The following is a 26,290-nucleotide window of genomic DNA, read 5'->3' as shown; positions in this document are numbered from 1 at the left end:
TCTGTGGTGGTTTGTGCAGGACTGTGTACCTTATTATTCGGTGTCCATATGTGGTGGTAGGTGCAGGACTGTGTACCTTATATTCAGTGTCCATATGTGGTGGTTTGTGCAGGACTGTGTACCTTATATTCAGTGTCCATATGTGGTGGTTGGTGCAGGACTGTGTACTTGATATTCAGCGTCCATATGTGGTGGTTGGTGCAGGTCTGTGTACCTAATATTCAGTGTCCATATGTGGTGGTTGGTGCAGGACTGTGTACCTTATATTCAGTGTCCATATGTGGTGGTTGGTGCAGGTCTGTGTACCTTATATTCAGTGTCCATATGTGGTGGTAGGTGCAGGACGGTGTACCTTATATTCAATGTCCGTCTGTGGTGGTTGGTGCAGGTCTGTTTACCTTATATTCAGTGTCCGTCTGTGGTGGTTGGTGTAAGTCTGTGGTGGTTGGTGCAGGACTGTGTACCTTATATTCAGTGTCCGTCTGTGGTGGTTGGTGCAGGATTGTATACCTTATATTCAGTGTCCATATGTGGTGGTTGGTGCAGGACTGTGTACCTTATATTCAGTGTCCATCTGTGGTGGTTGGTGCAGGACTGTATACCTTATATTCAGTGTCCGTCTGTGGTGGTTGATGCAGGTCTGTATACCTTATATTCAGTGTCCGTCTGTGGTGGTTTGTGCAGGACTGTATACATTATCTTCAGTGTCCATATGTGGTGGTTGGTGCAGGACTGTATACCTGATATTCAGTGTCCATATGTGGTGGTTGGTGCAGGACTGTGTACCTGATATTCAGTGCCCATATGTGGTGGTTGGTGCAGGACTGTGTACCTTAAATTCAGTGTCCGTCTGTGGTGGTTGGTGCAGGACTGTATACCTTATATTCAGTGTCCGTCTGTGGTGGTAGGTGCAGGACTGTGTACCTGATATTCAGTGTCCATATGTGGTGGTTGATGCAGGTCTGTGTACCTTATATTCAGTGTTCATATGTGGTGGTTGGTGCAGGACTGTGTACCTTATAATCAGTGTGTATATGTGGTGGTAGGTGCAGGACTGTGTACCTTATATTCAGTGTCCATATGTGGTGGTAGGTGCAGGACTGTGTACCTTATATTCAGTGTCCATATGTGGTGGTAGGTGCAGGACTGTGTACCTTATATTCAGTGTCCATATGTGGACCTTATATTCAGTGTCCATATGTGGTGGTTGGTGCAGGACTGTGTACCTTATATTCAGTGTCCATATGTGGTGGTTGGTGCAGGACTGTGTACCTAATATTCAGTGTCGCTATGTGGTGGTTGGTGCAGGACTGTGTACCTTATATTCAGTGTCCATATGTGGTGGTTAGTGCAGGACTGTATACCTTATATTCAGTGTCCATATGTGGTGGTAGGTGCAGGACTGTATACCTTATATTCAGTGTCCATATGTGGTTGTTGGTGCAGGACTGTATACCTTATATTCAGTGTCCATATGTGGTGGTAGGTGAAGGACTGTATACCTTATATTCAGTGTCCATATGTGGTGGTTGGTGCAGGACTGTGTACCTTATATTCAGTGTTCATCTGTGGTGGTTGGTGCAGGACTGTGTACCTGATATTCAGTGTCCATATTTGGTGGTAGGTGCAGGACTGTAAACATTATATTCAGTGTCCGTCTGTGGTGGTTGGTGCAGGACTGTGTACCTTATATTCAGTGTCCATATGTGGTGGTAGGTGCAGGACTGTATACCTTATATTCAGTGTCCATATGTGGTGGTTGGTGCAGGACTGTGTACCTTATATTCAGTGTCCATATGTGGTGGTTGGTGCAGGACTGTATACCTTATATTCAGTGTCCATATGTGGTGGTAGGTGCAGGACTGTATACATTATCTTCAGTGTCCGTTTGTGGTGGTGTGGTGCAGGACTGTGAACCTTATATTCAGTGTCCATATGTGGTGGTTGGTGCAGGACTGTATACATTATCTTCAGTGTCCGTCTGTGGTGGTTGGTGCAGGACTGTGTACCTTATATTCAGTGTCCATATGTGGTGGTTGGTGCAGGACTGTGTACCTTATATTCAGTGTCCGTCTGTGGTGGTTGGTGCAGGACTGCGTACCTTATATTCAGTGTCCATCTGTGGTGGTTGGTGCAGGACTGTGTACCTTATATTCAGTGTCCATCTGTGGTGGTTGGTGCAGGACTGTATACATTATATTCAGTGTCCATATGTGGTGGTTGGTGCAGGACTGTGTACCTTATATTCAGTGTCCATCTGTGGTGGTTGGTGCAGGACTGTGTACCTTATATTCAGTGTCCATATGTGGTGGTAGGTGCAGGACGGTGTACCTTATATTCAGTGTCCGTCTGTGGTGGTTGGTACAGGTCTGTGTACCTTATATTCAGTGTCCATCTGTGGTGGTTGGTGCAGGACTGTGTACCTTATATTCAGTGTCCATCTGTGGTGGTTGGTGCAGGACTGTGTACCTTATATTCAGTGTCCATCTGTGGTGGTTGGTGCAGGACTGTGTACCTTATATTCAGTGTCCATTTGTGGTGGCTGGTGCAGGTTGTGTACCTTATATTCAGTGTCCATATGTGGTGGTAGGTGCAGGACGGTGTACCTTATATTCAATGTCCGTCTGTGGTGGTTGGTGCAGGTCTGTTTACCTTATATTCAGTGTCCATCTGTGGTGGTTGGTGCAGGACTGTGTACCTTATATTCAGTGTCCATATGTGGTGGTTGGTGCAGGACTGTGTACCTTATATTCAGTGTCCATATGTGGTGGTTGGTGCAGGACTGTGTACCTTATATTCAGTGTCCATATGTGGTGGTTGGTGCAGGACTGTGTACCTTATATTCAGTGTCCATATGTGGTGGTTGGTGCAGGACTGTGTACCTTATATTCAGTGTCCATATGTGGTGGTAGGTGCAAGCCTGTATACCTTATCTTCAGTGTCCATATGTTGTGGTTGTTGCAGGACTGGGTACTTTATATTCAGTTTCCATCTGTGGTATTTGGTTTAGGTGTGTTTACCTTATACATGTTTTAAGTGTTCATCTGTGGTGGTTGGTGCAGGTCTGTGTACCTTATATTCAGTGTCCATATGTGGTGGTTGGTGCAGGTCTGTATACCTTATCTTCAGTGTTCATCTGTGGTGGTTGGTGCAGGTCTGTATCCCTTATATTCAGTGTCCGTCTGTGGTGGTTGGTGTAAGTCTGTGGTGGTTGGTGCATGTCTGTGTACCTTATATTCAGTGTCCATCTGTGGTGGTTGGTGCAGGTTTGTGTACCTTATATTCAGTGTCCGTCTGTGGTGGTTGGTGCAGGACTTTCTACCTTATATTCAGTGTCCATATGCGGTGGTTGGTGCAGGTCTGTATACCTTTTATTCAATGTCCATATTCAGTGTCCATATGTTGTGGTAGGTGCAGGACTGTGTACCTTATATTCAGTGTCCATATGTGGTGGTTGGTGCAGGTCTGTGTACCTTATATTCAGTGTCCATATGTGGTGGTAGGTGCAGGGCTGTGTACCTTATATTCAGTGTCCATATGTGGTGGTTGGTGCAGGACTGTGTACCTTATCTTCAGTGTCCGTCTGTGGTTGTTGGTGCAGGACTGTGTACCTTATCTTCAGTGTCCATATGTGCTGGTAGGTGCAGGACTTTTTACCTTATATCCAGTGTCAATATGTGGTGGTTGGTGCAGGACTGTGTACTTTATATTCAGTTTCCATCTGTGGTTTTTGGTGAAGGTGTGTATACCTTATACATGTTTTTAGTGTTCATCTGTGGTGGTTGGTGCAGGTCTGTGTACCTTATATTCAGTGTCCGTCTGTGGTGGTTGGTGCAGGTCTTTATACCTTATCTTCAGTGTTCATCTGTGGTGGTTGGTGCAGGTCTGTATACCTTATATTCAGTGTCCGTCTGTGGTGGTTGGTGCAGGTCTGTATACCTTATATTCAGTGTCCGTCTGTGGTGGTTGGTGCAGGTCTGTATACCTTATCTTCAGCGTTCATCTGTGGTGGTTGGTGCAGGTCTGTTTACCTTATCTTCAGTGTTTATCTGTGGTGGTTGATGCAGGTCTGTATACCTTATATTCAGTGTTCATCTGTTGTGGTTGTTGCACGACTGTGTACCTTATATTCAGTGTCCATATGTGGTGGTTGGTGCAGGTCTGTGTACCTTATATTCAGTGTCCATCTGTGGTGGTAGGTGCAGGACTGTGTACCTTATATTCGGTGTGCATATGTGGTGGTTGGTGTCCATCTGTGGTGGTTGGTGCAGGACTGTGTACCTTATATTCAGTGTTCATCTGTGGTGGTTGGTATACCTTGTATTCAGTGTTCATCTGTGGTGGTTAGTGCAGGTTTGTATACCTTATATTCAGTGTCCATCTGTGGTGGTTGGTGCAGGCTCAAGTCAGAAGAGATGGGTGGCCAATCACAATCTGACTTCAATGAATTGAAGTTTCGGCCGAATGTGTTTAGTCACAAATGCTTTACAGCATTGGCATTATGGACTGCTGCAATATCTTGCTAAAACCACATAGTTTGTTTATTTATAGATGTCATTTGTATTTAAGGAATTCATTATTCAAAACATTTAAGTAAGGCCATTAATGTATGGTGTCCAAGTTGCCATCATCATCCTCAAAGAAGAAAGACCCACAATGCAATTAACATTTTAGGCAGCCAAGACCTATTGAGCATGCAAATGTTTCTCAATGTAATGATTTGATTTTTCAGTTACAGAATACTGCAATTCTTCTGTTTACCAGGGCATTGAGATAGAAAGGGCTTCATCTGAAAACCAAACATTATAAACGATGGGGCTATTTGGAATCATCCATTTGCCAAATGCCTGTCTGCATGCCGAATATGTAGGTTCCAAATGTTGCCTGATAAAATCAGTGAATGAACAAACATAAGCATTCATATATAAACATATGACGTGTCAGTTTAATTTTGTACTGTTATGTGTGTCTTATTTATCGGTCGACTATGAAATTGTTTTCGATAATAAATGTTTTTTTGTACATTTTTTTTCAGAGGAAAATGTTAAATAATTATGCAATTTTACGATGGACAATATCGTTCAGACTTGTACAATTTTAGTATTGGCTTTAATTAAAGTCCACCTAAATTACAGCAATTTCTTAACGGCGTGATCCAATATAATACCTTTTTGGAGAAAAAGTATCTATTAAAACGCCTTTCAAAACTTTTTTAAACCAAATCAGATAGTATGTAAAGTTTCTTTCACTGCTGATGGTAATTAATTGGACAACTATCACTTAAAACAACATTTGGATATCAACACTCGCCAAAACAACAAAGTATGCTTTTCATTGATCCTTTAGAGTTGTAAGGTAACGTTCTGATTGGTCGTATCAGAACGTGGAAATCATGTCGATCTAGGATGTACGATTGGTAAATGCATTTGCAGTTATTAACTTAAAAAGCTCACGAACATTTAATAAGTATAATACAAAAGAAAGAGTACATTGTAAAGTGAAAGAGAAAGGCAAGATATTCAGTTGTCAGGCACCATATTAAATTACACAGAGTATGGATAATTATACATCGAATTAAATCTTTCAAAGAATATCTTCTGAAATGCGTAATGCATTATTACCAGTCACCGTCTTCATTGGGATCGAAATAGTTCTTGGAATTATTGGAAACATTACGATTTTGTACGTTTTCTTGTTCAAATACCACGTGTGTAGTTACAGATACTTCGTCCTTAGCTTGGCTTCCTACGACTTCATCAGCACGCTCACAGCAATGCCTGGGGAAATCATACAACACAGATATGCGCTAGAGTACCCTTCGCCTGGCCTATGTAAAGTCAAAACGTTTTTTAATGTTTTGACTGTCCGTGGAAACGGTTTAACTTTTCTAGAGATATCAGTTGAACGGTTCAAGAAGATGTGTAGGCCACTCGGCTGGCAACTGAAGCCCATACATGCAATTCTATTGTGTGTACTCATTTTCTTCATTGCCTTCGTATACTCTGTACCTGTTATATTTATCATTAGTGTTCACACAAACGAAGTTCAGTCCAACAACGTCACCGTTCTTACTACAATCTGCGATAACGACGAAGACAACCTGGGTTCTGATGTTTATTTGGCATTCAACACAGCGGTTATTGTGATGTATTCTTTGTCTCTTCTCGGGATATTCGTTTTATACTCCATTTTTATAGGATATTGGACATAGGGATTATAATAAGTTAGTACGGTGATTACAATAGTTAATACAGTTCATCCTTTTTTTCTTTTCAGTTGATGATCATTGTTATGATTGAACAGTATAAAATAGATCATTCAACAAAAGGACTTGAGTTCTGATTTATGATCATCAACGTTACGGACTATAATCATGCCAGCTGTTCCGTGTCCATTCCCCGGGTGTGAATACACGACGGGTGACCTTGATGCAGCAATCGTTGTTGCTCTTATAACGGCTCACTCCATGTCACACGCCACACCTGCTTCACCGCCAGTGCCCACTGCAAGAGTGGAAAAAGTCAAACGTCCTTCGATTCGGGCTGCAGGCACCAGTGAAGAGTGGTCCTACTTTCAGTCAAGATGGCATGACTATGTGAGTGCTACAAAGGTCGAAGGCCGCGACAAGGTTATACAGCTGCTAGAATGCTGCGATGAACCTCTCCGAAGAGATCTCACTGGCGCTGCCGGTGGCAGCCTAGCAGATAAAGATGAAGCACATGTTCTTGCAGCCATACGCAAACTCGCTGTACGTGAAGAGAACACGATGGTTGCCAGGATTGTGTTACACAAGATGTGCCAGGATCGGGATGAGACAATCAGAAGTTTTGGTGCACGTATTCGTGGACAAGCCGATGTTTGTAAATATGTAGTCAAATGTCCAGGATGTGACGCAGATGTGAGCTACACAGAACAGATCATGCGTGATGTGTTAACTAAAGGCATAGCAGACCAGGACATTCAGATGGATCTTTTGGGTGACAAAAATCAAAATATGTCTCTTGAAGAAGTGTTCCAATTTATTGAAGCAAAAGAGGCCGGTAAAAGGTCCGCATCCAGACTACTAGACACCCATACCGCTGGAGCCATGAGCAGTTCATACAGAAAGAACAAGAACGTCAGTCAGAAAGAAAAGACAGAGTCATGTGGCTACTGCGGCAAGAAAGGCCACGGTAAAGGTGCTTCAGCTACCATCCGCCGAAACGACTGCCCAGCATATGGCCAACTCTGCGAAATCTGCAACAGGCGCAATCATTTCGGAAGTGTCTGTCGTAGCAGGAACAATGTAAAAGTCAAGAGCACGTACACGTCATCTGAAACCTCTGCTGCTTTCGATACTCTGTGTTCTCTTTCAGATGTGATTAATATTTTTGATAACTCATGTGTGATCAGTGATCAAGGCTATGACCGCTCATTACGTATTGACCATCATGTGTACGACAAACTCTCAGACATTTGGGTTAAGAAAAAATCTAGTTCCCAACCCTTCATTGATGTTGTTGCTAGTGTCTCACCTGAAGACTACACGGCCCTTGGATTCCATTTAGATTCTAAGAGCCGTAAGCGTTCAGCAGTTCTGCCCGCCATGGCTGATACTGGATGTCAAACTTGTCTCGCAGGCCTAAAAGTCATACATAATCTAGGCCTGAGAGAGTCTGACCTTATACCGGTTACCATGCAGATGCACACTGCCACTAATCATGGTATCAAAATTCTTGGGGCCACTGTCCTTAACATAACCACTCTGGATCAAAATGGCGGCAGAACAGCTGAAACTAGACAAATGACATATGTGACTGATGCGTCGGACAAGCTTTTCCTCAGTAGGGAGGCGTGTACTGAGCTTGGTATTGTTCCCGAGACCTTCCCAATGACAGAGCCTGATAAAGCTCAATCTGTTGCTTGTGAACCGTCCCAACAGGACCCATCTCAACCAATCATTTGTGATTGTCCTAGACGCCAAAAACCCCCTTCCCCTCCGACTGAAATGCCATTTCAAGGGACAGGGGAGAACCTCCCTCGTTTGAGAGCCTTCTTACTTGACTATTACAGGTCAAGTACCTTCAATACTTGTGAGCACCAGCCACTACCATTAATGGACACACCTCCCATGAAATTAATGGTTGATTCCAGTGCTGAGCCAGTGGCTCATCACACACCAATCCCTGTACCCATTCATTGGATAGACAAAGTAAAGGCTGGATTAGACCAGGATGTACGCCTAGGTGTGATCGAACCAGTCCCTGTTGGTGAACCAGTTACATGGTGCCACAGGATGGTGGTGTGCGCGAAAAAGAATGGAGAGCCTCGACGCACTGTTGATTTTCAAGCACTCAATGTCCACGCAGTGCGTGAGACTCATCACACACCATCCCCCTTTCATCAGGCTCGCTCGGTCCCCCAAGGAAAAAAGAAGACTGTCTTTGATGCCTGGAATGGCTACCACAGTGTACCCATTCGTGATGAAGACAGACATCTCACAACTTTTATAACACCTTGGGGACGGTATCGCTATAAGACTGCTCCGCAGGGTTACATTGCCTCTGGTGATGGATACACCCGGCGGTATGACGAGCTTATCTCTGACATCCCCAACAAGACAAAATGTGTCGATGATGTCCTGCTTTGGTCTGACACTATTGAAGAAAGCTTCTTTCAGGCAGTTGAATGGTTGGACCTATGTGGTCGCAATGGCATCACTTTAAACCCTGATAAGTTTGTATTTGCCGCAGACACAGTTGAGTTCGCCGGGTTTGAGATAACCCCCGACTCTGTCCGCCCTTGTGAGAAATACCTCCATGCCATATTAGACTTTCCAACCCCAAAGAACATCACAGATGTCCGCTCATGGTTCGGCCTTGTCAATCAGGTAGCATATGCTTTCAGCATGACAGAGAAAATGCTGCCTTTCCGATGCCTTTTAAAACCAGACACTCCCTTTCAATGGACCAGCGAACTAGATTCCTTGTTTGAAGAGTCAAAACGTGTCATTGCTCATGAAATTGAGAAAGGCGTTCAGATCTTTGACCCTAAAAGACCCACATGTCTTGCAACAGACTGGTCTAAGGGTGGCATTGGTTTCTGGTTACTACAAAAACACTGTTCTTGCCCAAATATTGCACCATTCTGCTGTAGGGACGGTTGGAAAGTAACCCTTGTGGGCAGCCGCTTCACGCATGCTGCTGAGTCACGTTATGCCCCAGTCGAGGGTGAGGCATTGGCTGTTGCAGACGCCCTTGACAAGGCCAGATACTTCGTCTTAGGTTGCACAGATTTGATTGTTGCAGTAGATCACAAGCCTCTCCTCAAACTGTTTGGAGACAGGTCATTGGAGAACATCTCCAACTCGCGCCTTCGTAATCTGAAAGAGAAGACTCTTAGGTATAAATATCGCATGGTTCATGTCCCAGGGGCAAAGCATCGAGCAGCCGATAGCATATCGCGTCATCCTGCAGGTGACTCGGATATGTTGCATCTTCCAGATGACATTGCCTCGATACAGACATCGCTAGCTGCGATTATACACTGCTCCCACATCTAAGACGGGCTTCGATTGATATCCACAGCCCTCATTGATGACCCAACCTTTGTATCAGCATTAGCCTCTTTTGACTCCTTAAACCTTAGATCAGTTACCTGGGATAGGGTTCGTCTAGCCACATCAAGTGATGACAATATGCACACTCTCTTGAACCTAATTGAGACTGGCCTACCAGACACTCGGACAGGGTTTCCAGAGGCATTGCGGGAATACTTTCAATTCAAGGACAGCCTTCAGACTGTTGATGGTGTCGTCCTATACAAAGACCGCGTGGTTATCCCAACATGTCTTAGACAGGAAGTTCTTGCCTCCCTACACTCTGCTCATCAAGGCGTCACAGCAATGACCTCGCGTGCAGAATCTTCTGTATTCTGGCCAGGAATAACACCTGCCATCTCAGCGCTGAGAGCCTCACGCTCAGCCCCATCCAACCCAAGCGCAACTACACCACTTATGAATGCAGAATACCCATTTCAATGCATTTGTGCAGACTACTTTCATTATAAAGGTTGTCACTATCTAGTTGTGGTGGATCGCTACTCAAACTGGCCAATCGTTGAGCGTGCTAACGATGGTGCACGGGGGTTGATAGACTGCCTTCGCCGCACATTTGTGACATTCGGAATCCCTGATGAGCTATCTTCAGACGGCGGCCCTGAATTCACATCTGTTGCCACCAGAACCTTTCTAAAGGACTGGGGAGTCAACCACCGTGTATCCTCAGTTGCTTTTCCCCACAGCAACTGCCGTGCTGAGGTAGGGGTTAAGACCGTAAAACGAATCCTCATGGACAACACTAATCCTGATGGCAGCCTCGAGACTGATTCATTTCAGCGTGCTATACTCCAGTACCGAAATACACCAGATAGAGACACTAAACTATCCCCTGCCATGTGTGTCTTCGGTCACCCAATACGAGATTTTATCCCTATACCACCAGGTAGATACCAACCCCATAGTACCTGGCGTGAGACCCTCCTTGCCAGAGAGGAAGCCCTCAGAAAACGCCACATGTTGTCAGCGGAAAGATTGTCAGAGCACACCAAGAGGCTCCCCCAACTTTCTGTTGGAGACCCTGTTCGTATCCAGAACCAAGTAGGTCAACACCCACTAAAATGGGACAAAACAGGGGTAATCATAGAGGTACGCCAATTTGACCAGTATGTGGTCAAGGTGGATGGCTCGGGCCGAGTCACACTACGTAACAGGAAGTTCCTAAGAAAGTACATACCTGTATATCCTTCCCCTCCAGCCATTTCCCCTTACAAGGACAACCCTTTTTCTAGTCCTAAAATCAACCTTCCTGTCCCCTTACATAAGGGCATCCTCATACCCCAGACACAACCTAACAGTCTGCCAAGACAACCAGACATACCAGTAGACACAGATCCCCAGACCAACGATCCCCCAGAGCCAATTCCTGATATACCGACAACCCAAGACACAGACAATTTTGAGGGCACAACCCCAGTGCGGCCTGCTGATCAATCGCCCACTGTCACTCCCAGGGCTGATGCTGATCGGCCAACATTAGCCACCCCGACCCATTCTCCCAACCAATATGAACCCAGTGCACGCCCCCTGCCGACGACGCCTCGTCGCTCCAGTCGCACGGTCAAGAAACCCAGGTGGCACAAAGACTTTGAAATGTAGACCCTGTGAAAATATTTATGTTAGTATATCTTAGGAACAGATATGTTGCATGTTTAATTTTACAGTTACATGTAGGGGCTAAATTGTTGATGCTAGTCATTTTTATTTACTTCATTTTAATGCACAATGTTAGTCTTTGAGGTCAACTACTAAAAGACTTGTGGGGAGATATAGGATATTGGACATAGGGATTATAATAAGTTAGTACGGTGATTACAATAGTTAATACAGTTCATCCTTTTTTCTTTTCAGTTGATGATCATTGTTATGATTGAACAGTATAAAATAGATCATTCAACAAAAGGACTTGAGTTCTGATTTAATTTTCGTGAAGAAACTCATTTTGGGAAAGAACAAAATCTTGAAATCCAGAAAGCAATGTGCAGGACTAAAGACTTCGACAATTGAAACATTCACATCAAACAGCACTGAAGATCAAACAGGTAACACTGGATCAAACGATAAGAGAACAAGAGGCCCAAAAGGGCCTATGTTCTACTGGCATGGCTTTTGCGGTCATATCAATCCAGAGCATGTATGTATGGGTAAAAGGCAACAGACATATAGTTTATGTTTTGTGTTTGGGTTACCTGAAAACGTAGCATGTTCAACATCTGAGCCCAGAAAGTATTGTAAGCAGATTAGTTGCATGAACTATTTTAATATGTGCCAAGTAAAAGTCATCTGACAAAAAAATGCTTTCAAAACTGTACTCATAGTAAAATTTTCTGTAGTTTTAAAAGTTAAAAAAAGTTGGTCAAAAGGTCAAAGTAAAGGGCATCCTAGGACAACATTGATCAATTTAAACAAACATTCACAATCAATTGTGCAGAGATGGATGCACGAACACACAAAAAGATTTTCAAACCTTTCCAGATTTATGTTTACCAAACCTGTGAACCCTGGGTGTGGCCAGTAATGACACCAGGTGCATAACTAAACATTCACAACCAATTTTGTTAAGATGAATGCGCAAACTACAGAACTACAGCTAAAAAATGGCCTTTGGGCTTTCAACAAGAACAAGGCAGAGTAATTCACAAAATCAACTGCAGAAGCAAAAAGCAAATTTTCTCTCAAAATCCTAAACTTGCAAATTGTCTCCCTTAACTCTAGAATTGAATTAACATATACATGTAAACTTGGCTAAAAATAGAATTCGCTCATGCAGACCTGGCTAAAAATAGAAAGCATTTCTTTAAAACTTTCATGGCCCATAATCTAGGCATTCATGGGCGGATCTTGCTGGTTTTCGAAAGGAACCAAGCTTTAATGGATATCTAGATACTGTACAAGTTTCATCAAGATATACTCAAAACTGAAGACTGTATCGTGTTCACAACCAATTGTTTACACAATAGCATTTTTTATACTATCAAGGGCCATAATCTAGGCATGCATGGGCGGATCTGGCTGGTTTTCGAAAGGAACCGAGCTCTAATGGATATCTAGATACTGTACAAGTTTCATCGAGATACAATCAAAACTGAAGACTGTATCGTGTTCACAAGCAATTGTTTACAGACGCACGGATGCACATACTATGTACACATTACCATCGCATAAGCTCTTCTGGCCTTTGGCCAGTAGAGCTAAAAATGGTATTATGCTGGACCGTTAATCATTCAGGCGAGGTCGGAAGCGAAGCTACTTGGGCAAATAAAGCAACATATTGGACTGCGACATTCTTCACGACCACAGCGGTTTTCATCATACTGATAGCGATTTACAAGATATCGGACAACTTGAAAAATATGACAACTACTAAACTCCCAGTATATACATTCTTTCTGCGACTTGTGTTCATTAACCATGTAACTAATCCATTTGTCTAAATTACCACCTTGATCCGAAATTTCGGCAAGTGATGCTTAATTGCGGGAAGTACTTTAAGCATTGCAAACATTGTTTATTAGCATAAGTTTTACTTTATCCGAATATTAACAATAATAAGCATTGATAGCAAAATCCAAAATGTATAATATTTACATACATATTTTCACATTTCTCCTAACCTAAAAATAGTACAGTCTTTGAACCAATGAATAAATGTTTAATTCATAACATCATTAACATATGAACTCATAGTTAACAAAGGCAAGTGGTGACTATAAATATGAAGCACATAGTTAATACAAACGTTTCCATTTAAAGGATTTGCTTTAACTAATCAATTGCCTAATTTCATTTGTGCTTCTAAAATGTTTATTTCACTTGTTGTGTAAATGACATAGTTGTTTGTATGATTTAATGCCAAATTTAATGTTCTCAGTTATGGTTTCGTGATTCCTTACCATTCACACCATTTTATACTGTGGCTCAACTATAAACTGTCTAATTTGTAAAGAAGATGTTCTTGAAAACTATCGCTCCAATTCCATATGCAAACATTGCTGCTATAGCTTTGAATGCATCTCTGGAAACATTTCTGTCGGCTCTGTTGTCGTGGTAGTCCACAAGTCCTACCTGTAAAAGACATAAAACGGTTTATTGGTCTACGGCAACACTGAATTTGCGACAGGTCATAAATAAAGAGTTAGGGATCTTTTCAAGTTTTGTTGTCGAAGAAAAAAAATTAAAACGTACATTTTGAAATTTGCCCATGACTTTTAATTGACTATTTCTCTAAGATTTTTCATTAACTTATTATAATATTATATAATTATACTATAACAGCTTAAAAATGTACAGTAATATTACAACTTGCAATGTATCAAACTCGATATTCGCTTTACATAAAATTTGATTGGCTTCATTTCAGCCGCCTGCTCTAGTTCAGTAGTTGGTCAAAAGTTAAAGCTTTCCTAAAAAGGTCAACACATTACCCAGCCATTGTTCTCTTTTATCCAATCGTCAATTTTCATATTGAAATAGGCACAGGTCCACTCCCGAATAAACGCTACGCTGTTAGGTCGATTTATCCGAACGCAGTGCGCTGCAAGACCCCCTGCAAACGCAACTATTGCCACAATCCGGAACCAGTTTATTTCCGATCCCTTTTCAATAACATTATCTAAAATGTCCCAGTACACAGCCATGCTTAACTCACTGTCTTCTCTGTTAACGCGATTGACATCACTTTGAAGATCAACCCCAGGTTCAGCAGAGTCGTATCTCTCTATAAATTCTTCGCACATTTGTCGTAAGTGTTTCGATTCATTGACCAACCCACAATCTTCAGTGGTGTCTTTTTCTTCCCAATATTTCATTTTCTTACACCTTGGACAGCTTGTTATTATGTTAACGTCAAGCTTCGAACTGCACTCTCCACAATGCAGCAATGGCCACAGTGGTTCAGTTGTGGGTTTAAATCCATTTTTCTTCAGGTGAAAATTAATGTAGTCAGTAATCAGAAGTGATGTAGTTATCGCTACATTGGGCACTTCCATGGTTACTAGAATATCAGACGGCAGATATCACACGGTGATCGAAGAACATCTAAGAGATTGCAAAGCTATGTTGCAATATGATCTGTGTAGTTTAGATTCGAATTTAATAAATGGCAGTTTTATGCTCAAGGGGAGTAATTTAATATGAAATGTAAAATATGCAATCGGAATTCCTCGGCTAATTTCTGGGCGATACTATTTCCCGGTCTCTCGCCGTATTATCCGGTCTCCTAATTCCCGGTCCTTCTATATATATATATATATATATATTGAAATAATTCATGGCTTCTTGCAACGGATTGTGTTTTATATATATATATATATATATATATTGAAATAATTCATGGCTTCTTGCAACGGATTGTGTTACAGATGTTTGGTTATCGAAATTGACAGTTTACTTTTAATATTTTACAAAATTGAAAATGTATAACCATTATGTCTTAATTTATGCAGTTCTATTTACATATATGTAAACTAAGATGCGATAACAATAAACAATGCTCATGTGATGTTGTTGTTTTTTTATAAAATATATCATATGAAGTTTGAGGAAGACAAGTGTAAAGTGTAACTCAAAATAGTAAAATATTTTTCAAAGGTGGCCTTTCGAACGTTTTAGCTACACTGACCACCATGTTCAGTTGACGAATACGCATGCGACATAAATCTAATCTCTATAGTGCTTCACGACCCCAAACACCTCATATGGAAAGAAAGTTCCACTTACTAAACATTGAATAACGTTAGCATGAAGGTTACGTTTCTTATAACAAAAATAAAATTAGTTGAACTTATCCACGAAAAATCCAATAACTTTTTTAGAACTCGAATCAAAGAGCATAGCGTTCACATTTGTGTTTATGGAAATAAGTTATGAATATCCAAGTTTTTTTTTTACATCTGTACCGCATAAAGGAATTGCAAAAAGTTATATCGTAAGTTATATAAAAACCGTCTCCGTGGCCTAGTGGATAAGCGTCCGCCTACGGAGCGGGAGGTCGTGGGTTCGATCCCTGGCCGCGTCATACCAAAAGACGTTAAAAGTTGGTACAAGTAGCTCCCTTGCCTGGCGCTTGGCATTTAAAGGGTAGTGCTTGGAAAAGTGGTGTACTCAGTACTGGTTTAACCCAGGAAAGTTGTACCCCGTGTATCGGTGCTTTACACCGAGCACGTAAAAGAACCAAGGGGTCTCTTCGAAAAAGAGCTAGGGTCTCGCACCCGGACTTCCTTGTATCCCACCACTGTCTCTTCAGCGTGCTGTCCCTTCAGCAAAAAACAAAGGACCCCGTTGGAAATAAGTGCTTGCACTTTCACGGGTTATCCTTGATCGCAAGGTCTAAAAGAAATACATACATACATATCTGAAATATGATGTTTGTAAATACGTGATTGAATACGGTCTGTTACATGTCGTTGATTTTTAAATGTTCGAAATGTTATATATTCGAATAATATGGTTAGTCCTGGAAAGGAGAAGGTTTCTTGAAAAAGCTAACAACGAGATGTGTTTTGAAAAACGTTTACAGAAACACACAAAAACAACATGCATGAAGAGCAATGTCTTAAAGCTGCACTCCCACAAAGTTTTCGTCTGGAAACTTTTGATAAAAGACTGCTATCGGATCGCAGTTTTCATATTTACGGTCGAAAATTGATATTTTATTGCCTTAAAAATACATTTTCGGCATAAAAACATAGTAATTATGAACACCTGAGATCGGATCTTTTGTCAGAAGTCTTATATTACTTGTTTCTAGTCATTTATGAAAAAATGACTGATTCTAAGCCGAAAAATAAAACAAAATGTCAAAACGGTCAATCTGTGAGAGTGCGGCTTTAAAGCATACGCTAATTTAGTAGTATTGCAAGAGTGAATAATTTGCCAAAATAAACTAATAATCTTTAAAGGTCACATGCACGCAAATGGTAGATAATGACATTACAGTACAAGCTCCCTCTGTCTTATCAACGAACGCATTATATGTTCACTTGATTTAAAGATGCACTCTTACTTCCAAATATAAATTACCACAATTAATACAAAATTAAAATGTTTTAATATACAAAAGACGGATGAATACATGTTGTAAACAATGGTTCTTATGAAGGATACCGAGTTTCATTTGAAATAAAGGTGCAAAAACACGGTATTTCTACCTTATGAGAGGAAATTGATCAAACTAAATCTTTTACCACTCACTAATCAATTAATATTTTTGCATGTTCAGCTATTAAATACACGGAAACATTCTTGTTATCAGTAATAAATATTTTCCACTAATGCATTATTTAGCAAGTTGCTTAAGGTTTATCACTCAAAAATCATGTTTGTTAAACCTGTGTATGTATTCATTTTAAATAAGAATGTAACTTTAAACTGGTACGTTATTCTAAATAGTTATATTATTTATTCATTCGGATCTCCATTGCCATTTTTCATCGAAAGCAACTTCAGTTGTTTTCGAAGGAAAATGACAGAGGAGTTCCGAATGATAATTCATTTTTAAACGGAATATTTGATTGGTCACATATGACAAATTGGAGCCATCATTACAACGGAAGTACGACGACATACGATCAGTTAATGGAACTTTTTAATATCTACATCAAATAAACATTTGAAACCCAGACCAATCAAGCTTTTAGTTTCAAAAAAGATGGCATGGTATATCTTCTTAGAAAGTTTCATTCGATATAACGATTTTATGACACATGCGTTTATAATATGACCCCTATGTAGAGCTGATCTAACGATATTTTGCGTAAGCTTATTGACAAGACAGACACAATTTTAAATGGATACTTTTTACATATTATTAAATAATGTATTATCAATAATAACACAATGGAACGTTTAGGGACATACCCAGGAGCCATGACCTGTTTATAGGCACAACTCAACAGACACTCAAAAAGCAAATATGTGCGATTTTTGGATAATCAAAATCATTTACAGTCAAAACTCGCTATGTTGAAATTGTTTGGACCTCGGAATATACTTCAAGATAACGAACATTCGATATAACCGAAATACAAAAAGTGTATAACTAAGCCCAACACATTCGAAAAAAAAGTTCGACATAACCAGGACATCGAGGTCACAGAGTTCGACATAGCGAGTTTCGACTGTATTCTGTACACGCTCTACATTCGAGATCATCGACTGATAATTAGTCACGTGTTTTAGTCACATGTCTGTTGCCATGGGCCCAATGTATGCACATTCACATTGTATGAAAAGTTTACAGTGCCCCATTCGCGAAACAAAGAACAGTTAAGACAGTGAAAAAGACAACGTTTGAAAACAATGATACGTAAAAGAAATATCTATCTAAAGTATTTGCAATCTCTTCAATGTTAGTCGTATCTATTTCTCTCGCTGGCACGTCAGATCCTTTGTTTATCCGGTTTTGTAAATAATTCTGACGCAGTTCAATGGACGTGTTCCCATCCGACATGTCGCCAACGTCTAAATTCGACTGTCCCTCATTATCATCGCTCTGTCCATCGTCGAAATGATGAACACTGTTTTGAACACATCCCGGAGCTTTATGCTTTATCCTTGTACGTTTTGATTTCACAAGAGTGGCCATGCATTTCGGAAATCTTTGAATCGTTTCATTGCGTACACCAACTAACCAAACAATAAACATACTCCAAAGAACGTTTATCGTATTAAAAATACTTAAGATAAATGTGAATATGGTTGCCATTGTAAGGTCATCAGCGCTTCTTGGAATCGTCTCGTTAAACGCTGTTGTTGCAAACACGAACGCTAGATATACTGTGATGGCAAAGGTCAACCTTTCGCCAGAAGTTGGTCTTACATATGGTGTCGCTAAGCTCAGGAAACTCAGAAGCCAGATTGGAATGATAGTTGCCAGTATCTCAAATAGAGGTTTTCTTTTAATGTAAAAAGTGTTTTCCAAAGATACACCAGCAAACGGCAAAGCCTCAAGACTGTTATAGTTAATCTGCGACCCGGCAGGAATGACTTCCCACTCGCTATGGCTCTTGTAATTTTCCAGAATGACGGTGTTCAGGGGAATATGAAGCATGATTTCGGTTGATACGTGGTTCTCGATGAATATCTCAAATATACACATGTGCTTGTCGAAAGGATAATACTTCGTGTTTAACTGGCACAAGCTTCTGTATTTACCCGTAGGAACTGCCAAAACATCACCTGTGTACCACGCATACGATACGGAAAAATCGCTTTCCATCAAGCTTGCTTCTTTGTTGGAATTCTGATTGTTAAAAACCAAATTAGGTCTCCAAATCATACCCTTTGGCACAGTAAACCCGCTTATATTCCCATAGTCATTTGGGTTCCATCTGACAAGCTCGTCTTTCCATGCTATAACAAAGTAGAGCAGACAAACAATTTCGCCAGTTGACAGATCGAAGGAATCTATAGTATATATTCCCATGGTGATATTTACCTGGAATGATAAAAAATGGATTAAATTCAGAAATATAAAGGAACCATGCAACTGTTGAAGATATACATATTGTCTGAGGGTTGGGATTTTAATTGCAACAGTGTAACCATATTGTTGAATAAGAATGCTAAAGAATCTCTGTTTGTCTGTATACAGATGCCTGTGTTTTCTTTTCTGGAAATAGTCCAAAATTAGTAAATACAAATTAGAACTTACATGAATATGTTTTGACTGGTCAAACATCGGCCGTATTTCCGTGTCATATCGTGATTCGTTGAACAAATTTGCATACAGATTCCTATAATCCTGGTACGTCTGACCGGTGATGCAGCTAACAAACAGAATGCTGACCAGACAATATTCTTGCATTTTTGAACTCTTATCAAAGACAATCAAAAAATTGTGTTATTGAATTCCCATCGCAAGCGTTGTCAGTACATACTGGTTATATATTTCCGACTAAGCGAGGTTACAGTTCAAAGAATAAAACGCCCGCGCGTTTTTGAAATCGTCCTACTCTGTGAATAGAAATCGCTATAATCTGAGGATGTAATGGATTTGTTAATGTTTTTTTACATTTGAATATGAGGAATCCTCTGAGGTTTGTAACGCAATCTGGTCCGCTAGGTTTGAATTAGATTATTGTAGACCATTAATTAATCAATAAACCTTACTTCGAAAATCAGTTTCCATTTGCATTCAAGGACACACATTATTTGGACAGAACCGTTTTATGTTTCATATCGTATGATTTTTAGATAACCATTGTAAATTTCCAACTTTAAAAGTAGATTTAAATAGTTTGATACATGTTCACATATAAGTATGTTTATTTATTTTTTTATTAATTTGACTTAAAAAAAATATTTGTTTCAAATTTCCCGACCTACCCTAAGCTTTAAACGTTTTGCGTGTGTCTCAGATTTTGGTCTTTCCAGAAAGCTCTTTGTGACGGTAGTTGTTCTTGCCATTTTTCTTTCACGAATTTGTGGCTGGCCCTATGCCATGAAGCTGCAAAGCCCTACGGTGCTCTTGTGTCTGACTTTGATTTCAGTTATGCACGCAATGTATTGACGCTGAAGCAAAACTTTACAGCTAAATAGTATAAACACATGAGCCCAAACCGTCTGGTAGTTGGAGCACTATGAAGCGCGTATGTCAGCAACCTCTGATCGACTGCAACGGGTCTCAAGCTAACATACCGTCCTCAACACAACTGCTTTCAAACTGCAACCCAACAGCGTCTCATGATATTTGCCCCTAAGGCTTGGCTTCCAGTCGTGTATCGCAAATGTTCGGCGCGTCTCTGAACCTCGATGAAGATGCACTAGCTATCTGTTCTTAATGACCGAACAAAACACAATGATTCTTGACAAGCATTTGCAACACCGTCGCTTTGACTTCATTTTCTGTAAATCGCAATGCTCTCGTGATTGCAAACCTGACCCTACAATTAATGCCGCCCCTGGGCATCAAGCTGATGCTCGGGCTTATCAGTGGAACTAATCTACCATAACTATGATCTGACCAGTGTTTAGTATTTATTCACTTTGCTTGGCTTTCAATTTTCAAACCTGTGGCGAATAAATACCTCTCATGAAATACATTTTCTGATATCTTCTATAATGCAAGACATAGTTACAACAAATATGAGAATTAACTGAATGAATTTATATACACATAAAATGCCGACTGCATTTTATAGATATATTATTTACTCTTACAGATAAGTTATATAACATACATTAATAGCCTTAAGTAAAACTAAAAACTGTTTTGAACAGTCAAGAGCGGAAGAGTAACAACTACGACGGATCTTCTTCATCATCATCATCAGTATTATCACCACCACCACCACCACCATCACCACCACCACCACCACCACCACCACCAATACCATCATCATTATTACCTGAAACAAACAATTTTTTAAGGCTTATTAAATTACGTATGCTATTCGATACTAAAAGCTTCCATTACAGCAATATTTGAACACATGTACGGAGCCCACCTAATGTTAAGAACTGTAGAGCTAGATAAACAAAAATCCATTTTCTCGTATGTACTAGTTGCTCTTGAATTGAATGGCTATTGTAAAAAGTGGATAATAAACGCACCCCATTATCGGCGGGAATGATCCAGTGGAAAATCTATTCAAAATAACACCTGTCTGATAAAGACATATTATTAATCAATTCGAACATGTATTGTGACACCGGCAAATTTGATAAGTTGCCAGGTTATATTGACATTAACGTGTATTCTATTTATCTTCTCTTTAAATCATTTTTTTAAATTTGGTCTTTTGGTGGGAATGTTTTAGCTTTGTAGTCGGACATATATTTTTCTAGAAGATCGTACTATGCAGCAGCATTGGTCGTGATGTAAAAATCAGGCTCATTAAAGTGCGCTCGTACCCTTAACAAAGCCTTTTTGCATTTATGTTACGACACCGATCTTGGTTTGAAATTCAGACACGGCTGTGTTATGTTTAGATTTTCAATAATTGATTTGTCTTCAATTCCCTGGAAGCACACTGCCATCCATTCACATTCAACAGAGGTTTAATAGTGATGAATCTACGGGTAACGCATAGCATCATCACTCTGGTGAACGAAAATGCAAATCATCCTACCATCTATGAAACGAAATTTGTCATATATGTCTCCTTAATGGAACGAAAATATATTAAAATATATTATTACTGAATGATGCAATGAGTTCATTTAACTGCACGGAGGGGAAGTAACCGCTGTGTAGGATAAATCACCAAAATAATATTGTTGTGTGCTCTATTGTCTTCATTAAACCATGGTCTGCAACGCTTCAAAATAATTGCTCGTCGTGGAAAACGGTTACCAAAATAAAGAAAACTGAAAATATTAATATAAAATAATGAGTTATTTGAAAGGTTTAGTTGCATAATCAAACTTCTTGCGTTATTTATGTAAGTGATGCTTAATCAGAGTTAATTATGCATATAGCCATCGGACTCATAACTCATTTCATTCGATCTGGTCTCACAGTCCGTATTCCGCAAAACATTCGGATATTTTCTTCACTGAGACCAGATTTCAGTTTGTGTTTTGAACAATTTTACAGTATAAAAATGCATGACTCTGACAGTAGACAGAGTTGAAACCCCACCAATGACCAATCAGTGATCAGTATCTACTACATTGTAGCTGGTGTACAAATTAGTCCAAATAATTGTACGTTGACGGATTTTTTTTAGATTTTTGATATGGCAAATCCTTCACGTACAAATTGTTTAGTATCAAAAGTGGGTAGTTGTTCCGATCAGGATTCCGGGTTAAAGCATATAGCGTCTATAAAATATCATAAAAACAAGAAATATTACCAGATAATGTTATTTTATATTAGTTCCGTACACAAAAAAATAAATATCCAACTTATAATTATGAGTTTGACGGCTTTTTTTCATTTCATTCTGTCAAAACATAACGATATATACATGAAGGGCACCTGCAAGGCTTTAGGGCACAGTTTTAAATCGCTCGGAACATTTCGGCCATGGCCGAGTTGTTACGATTGTATAACGAGGTCTATCTCGAAGCTTTGTCGGAGGAGGCCGAGCTATTACGATTGTATTGAGTTGTTCCCCTTCGCATAATTGTTGTCTGTGTCAGTCAACTTTCGTTTTATTGGAAAGGTAAACAACTTGTTTTAATGCACTTAATGCTTGTTTAGTGCAAAATAACATTTCACTTACATGGTAAAATATGAATATAACTCTTTATGATCAATTTCAACCATAAAATACTTCACTTAAAACAATTTCAATATTTTTAAAACACCCCCGTTTTTTGCACATTCCCGTTTAGACGTTAGGGATTGGAAGAATCCCGTATAACACGTCTATTATTTTAGACTAGTGTACAAATTAGCTACAATAATGAGCGTTCAGGGATACTTTTTTTATTAATTTGACATTTCTTATGTATCCCTGTAATGCAACAACTCTACCATTTAATACAGGGCGATAGAATATATAGTAATATTATCCATCGGGCGATAGAATATATAGTAATATTATGCATCGATGTTGAATAATAATGACAAAATTGTTCAATATAACCCGACAGTAATCTAAACTGGATTGAATTTATCATTACTCTAGTCCAAATAATTGTACATTGACGGATTTTTTTTAGATTTTTGATATGGCAAATCCTTCACGTACAAATTGTTTAGTATCAAAAGTGGGTAGTTGTTCCGATCAGGATTCCGGGTTAAAGCATATAGCGTCTATAAAATATCATAAAAACAAGAAATATTACCAGATAATGTTATTTTATATTAGTTCCGTACACAAAAAATAAAAATCCAACTTATAATTATGAGTTTGACCGCTTTTCTTCATTTCATTCTGTCAAAACATAACGATATATACATGAAGGGCACCTGCAAGGCTTCAGGGCACAGTTTTAAATCGCTCGGAACATTTCGGCCATGGCCGAGTTGTTACGATTGTATAACGAGGTCTATCTCGAAGCTTTGTTGGAGGAGGCCGAGTTATTACGATTGTATCGAGTTGTTCCCCTTCGCATAATTGTTTTCTGTGTCAGTCAACTTTCGTTTTATTGGAAAGGTAAACAACTTGTTTTAATGCATTAAATGCTTGTTTAGTGCAAAATAGCATTTCACTTACATGGTAAAATATTATATAACTCTTTATGATCAATTTCAACCATAAAATACTTCACTTAAAACAATTTCAATATTTTTAAAACACCCCCTTTTTTTGCACATTCCCGTTTAGACGTTAGGGATTGGAAGAATCCCGTATAACACGTCTAATATTTTAGACTAATCATTACTCCATTAGAGTCATTATTTTCACATAAATATATTCTGGGTCACGAATACCCTTTTATACATGTACACAACCTGTCCGATTTGTCCCAGATTTATAGATATCGGAATACTTGATAAACAATCGACACATAAAGTGTTTTATGATATCTGAATATGATATTGGCATAATGACATAAATAAATATGTGTTTAATAGTAGGCAATAAAATTTGAATTTATAACGGAGATAATTTAGAATTGTTGCCCCTAGGATTCTCTGCAAAACGACTGTTTGCTTCTTTTTGCTGGGATGGTGGACGTCACAAGGCTGCTATAGTATAAAAAAATCGTCAACAGACTCGTTGACAGCCATTTGGGTGGACTAGTGTACAAATCATGGAATGATCCACTGAACACGTTGCTTCAATATATCAATCAATACAAAACTTTCAGCAAAAAATAAGAATCATTTTTTCTAATAATGGCAGACATCCGGAAAACCGTCAGTCTAAGGGACATGTCTGTCAGACTGTCCGATGTTTTTCCCTTCGGTAACTGGGTTTAGGCATTATAAGGCCCTATAACCGGTTTTAGCATTAATGTTTTTGAAAAACATAACATGTGTTTTCATTGGTCACTTTGGGTAGAAAAAACAATCACTATATAATTATATTGTGTCACAATGCCAGTTGTTCATGCAGTTAACATGTAACAAAAGTGTCAGGCTAAAAAAGAATATATCAACCTTTAAATAATTAAAAAAAAATGAAGACTGATGATATTCAGCACAGATTAATAGTGGTTTGAAGTCTCTATATATATGGGAAAACTTGATCTCATAGATCTCATAAGTGAAAATTTTGATTGCTTTTAATATACGGAGTGCTTATTGCAATGTACATGGTGTTCAGCACAGGTGATTTCCAAGTTACTAGAATTCTAGATAAGCAGCTTAGTTGCGTAATAATGCAATTTAAATAACCAGAATATGCAATTAAATATATATATTGAAGCACAACAAACGCAAACAAAACAATGGTTAACGCAATTGGTACATAAGAGCTAAGCATATGTTAGGCATAATTTTTTTATCAACAAATTCTAAAAATCATTAGATAAAGCCACTATAAAATACATACCAGTCATATTATAACCATTGTATGTAATCCCTACAATATATGTTACTTATTTTTCTTTACACCTACAGTAGCTTCTTTCTTTAATCCTACAATGTGTTACATAGTTTTCTTTACATGTACAGTAGCTTCTTTCTGTTATCCTACAATGTGTTACGTAGTTTTCTTTACACGTACAGTAGCTTCTTTCTCTTATCCTACAATGTGTTACGTAGTTTTCTTTACATGTACAGTAGCTTCTTTCTCTTATCCTACAATGTGTTACGTAGTTTTCTTTACATGTACAGTAGCTTCTTTCTCTTATCCTACAATGTGTTACGTAGTTTTCTTTACGTGTACAGTAGCTTCTTTCTCTTATCCTACAATGTGTTACGTAGTTTTCTTTACATGTACAGTAGCTTCTTTCTCTTATCCTACAATGTGTTACGTAGTTTTCTTTACACGTACAGTAGCTTCTTTCTCTTATCCTACAATGTGTTACGTAGTTTTCTTTACATGTACAGTAGCTTCTTTCTCTTATCCTACAATGTGTTACGTAGTTTTCTTTACACGTACAGTAGCTTCTTTCTCTTATCCTACAATGTGTTACGTAGTTTTCTTTACACCTACAGTAGCTTCTTTCTCTTATCCTACAATGTGTTACGTAGTTTTCTTTACACCTACAGTAGCTTCTTTCTCTTATCCTACAATGTGTTACGTAGTTTTCTTTACGTGTACAGTAGCTTCTTTCTCTTATCCTACAATGTGTTACGTAGTTTTCTTTACATGTACAGTAGCTTCTTTCTCTTATCCTACAATGTGTTACGTAGTTTTCTTTACATGTACAGTAGCTTCTTTCTCTTATCCTACAATGTGTTACATAGTTTTCTTTACACCTACAGTAGCTTCTTTCTCTTATCCTACAATGTGTTACGTAGTTTTCTTTACATGTACAGTAGCTTCTTTCTCTTATCCTACAATGTGTTACGTAGTTTTCTTTACACCTACAGTAGCTTCTTTCTCTTATCCTACAATGTGTTACGTAGTTTTCTTTACACCTACAGTAGCTTCTTTCTCTTATCCTACAATGTGTTACGTAGTTTTCTTTACATGTACAGTAGCTTCTTTCTCTTATCCTACAATGTGTTACGTAGTTTTCTTTACATGTACAGTAGCTTCTTTCTCTTATCCTACAATGTGTTACGTAGTTTTCTTTACATGTACAGTAGCTTCTTTCTCTTATCCTACAATGTGTTACGTAGTTTTCTTTACATGTACAGTAGCTTCTTTCTCTTATCCTACAATGTGTTACGTAGTTTTCTTTACA

The 26,290-nt window shown here is 39.2% G+C and overlaps 3 protein-coding genes across 3 annotated transcripts in view; 2 read left to right on the top strand and 1 right to left on the bottom strand.

The window, feature by feature from the left end:
- The first annotated feature begins 9,676 nt into the window (after window positions 1-9,676).
- Window positions 9,677-11,194, top strand: LOC128225477 (uncharacterized). Its single transcript, XM_052935395.1, has one exon. The coding sequence runs from the start codon at window positions 9,677-9,679 to the stop codon at window positions 11,192-11,194; it is 1,518 nt and encodes a 505-aa protein (XP_052791355.1).
- A 1,604-nt stretch (window positions 11,195-12,798) lies between these two features.
- On the bottom strand, window positions 12,799-14,694 carry LOC128236885 (apoptosis regulator R1-like). The gene is made up of 2 exons (XM_052952018.1): window positions 14,020-14,694; window positions 12,799-13,660 (listed from the first exon to the last, which is right to left on the bottom strand). Exons 1-2 carry the CDS (start codon window positions 14,581-14,583, stop codon window positions 13,529-13,531), a joined length of 696 nt encoding a protein of 231 aa, XP_052807978.1. The 5' UTR covers window positions 14,584-14,694; the 3' UTR covers window positions 12,799-13,528.
- A 7,155-nt stretch (window positions 14,695-21,849) lies between these two features.
- LOC128234140 (PAN2-PAN3 deadenylation complex catalytic subunit PAN2-like) overlaps window positions 21,850-26,290 on the top strand; it is a 41,792-nt gene continuing 37,351 nt past the window's right edge. Inside the window, exon 1 of the mRNA XM_052948182.1 lies at window positions 21,850-21,978. The gene's annotated coding sequence lies outside the window, so the exon portion shown is untranslated. The remainder of the gene's footprint in view (window positions 21,979-26,290) is intronic.

Source organism: Mya arenaria, chromosome 1 (assembly GCF_026914265.1).
Source record: "Mya arenaria isolate MELC-2E11 chromosome 1, ASM2691426v1".
Taxonomy (NCBI): Eukaryota; Metazoa; Mollusca; class Bivalvia; order Myida; family Myidae; genus Mya; species Mya arenaria.
Note: the sequence above shows the minus strand (reverse complement) of the source record. Positions and strands in the feature narration are given on the sequence as shown.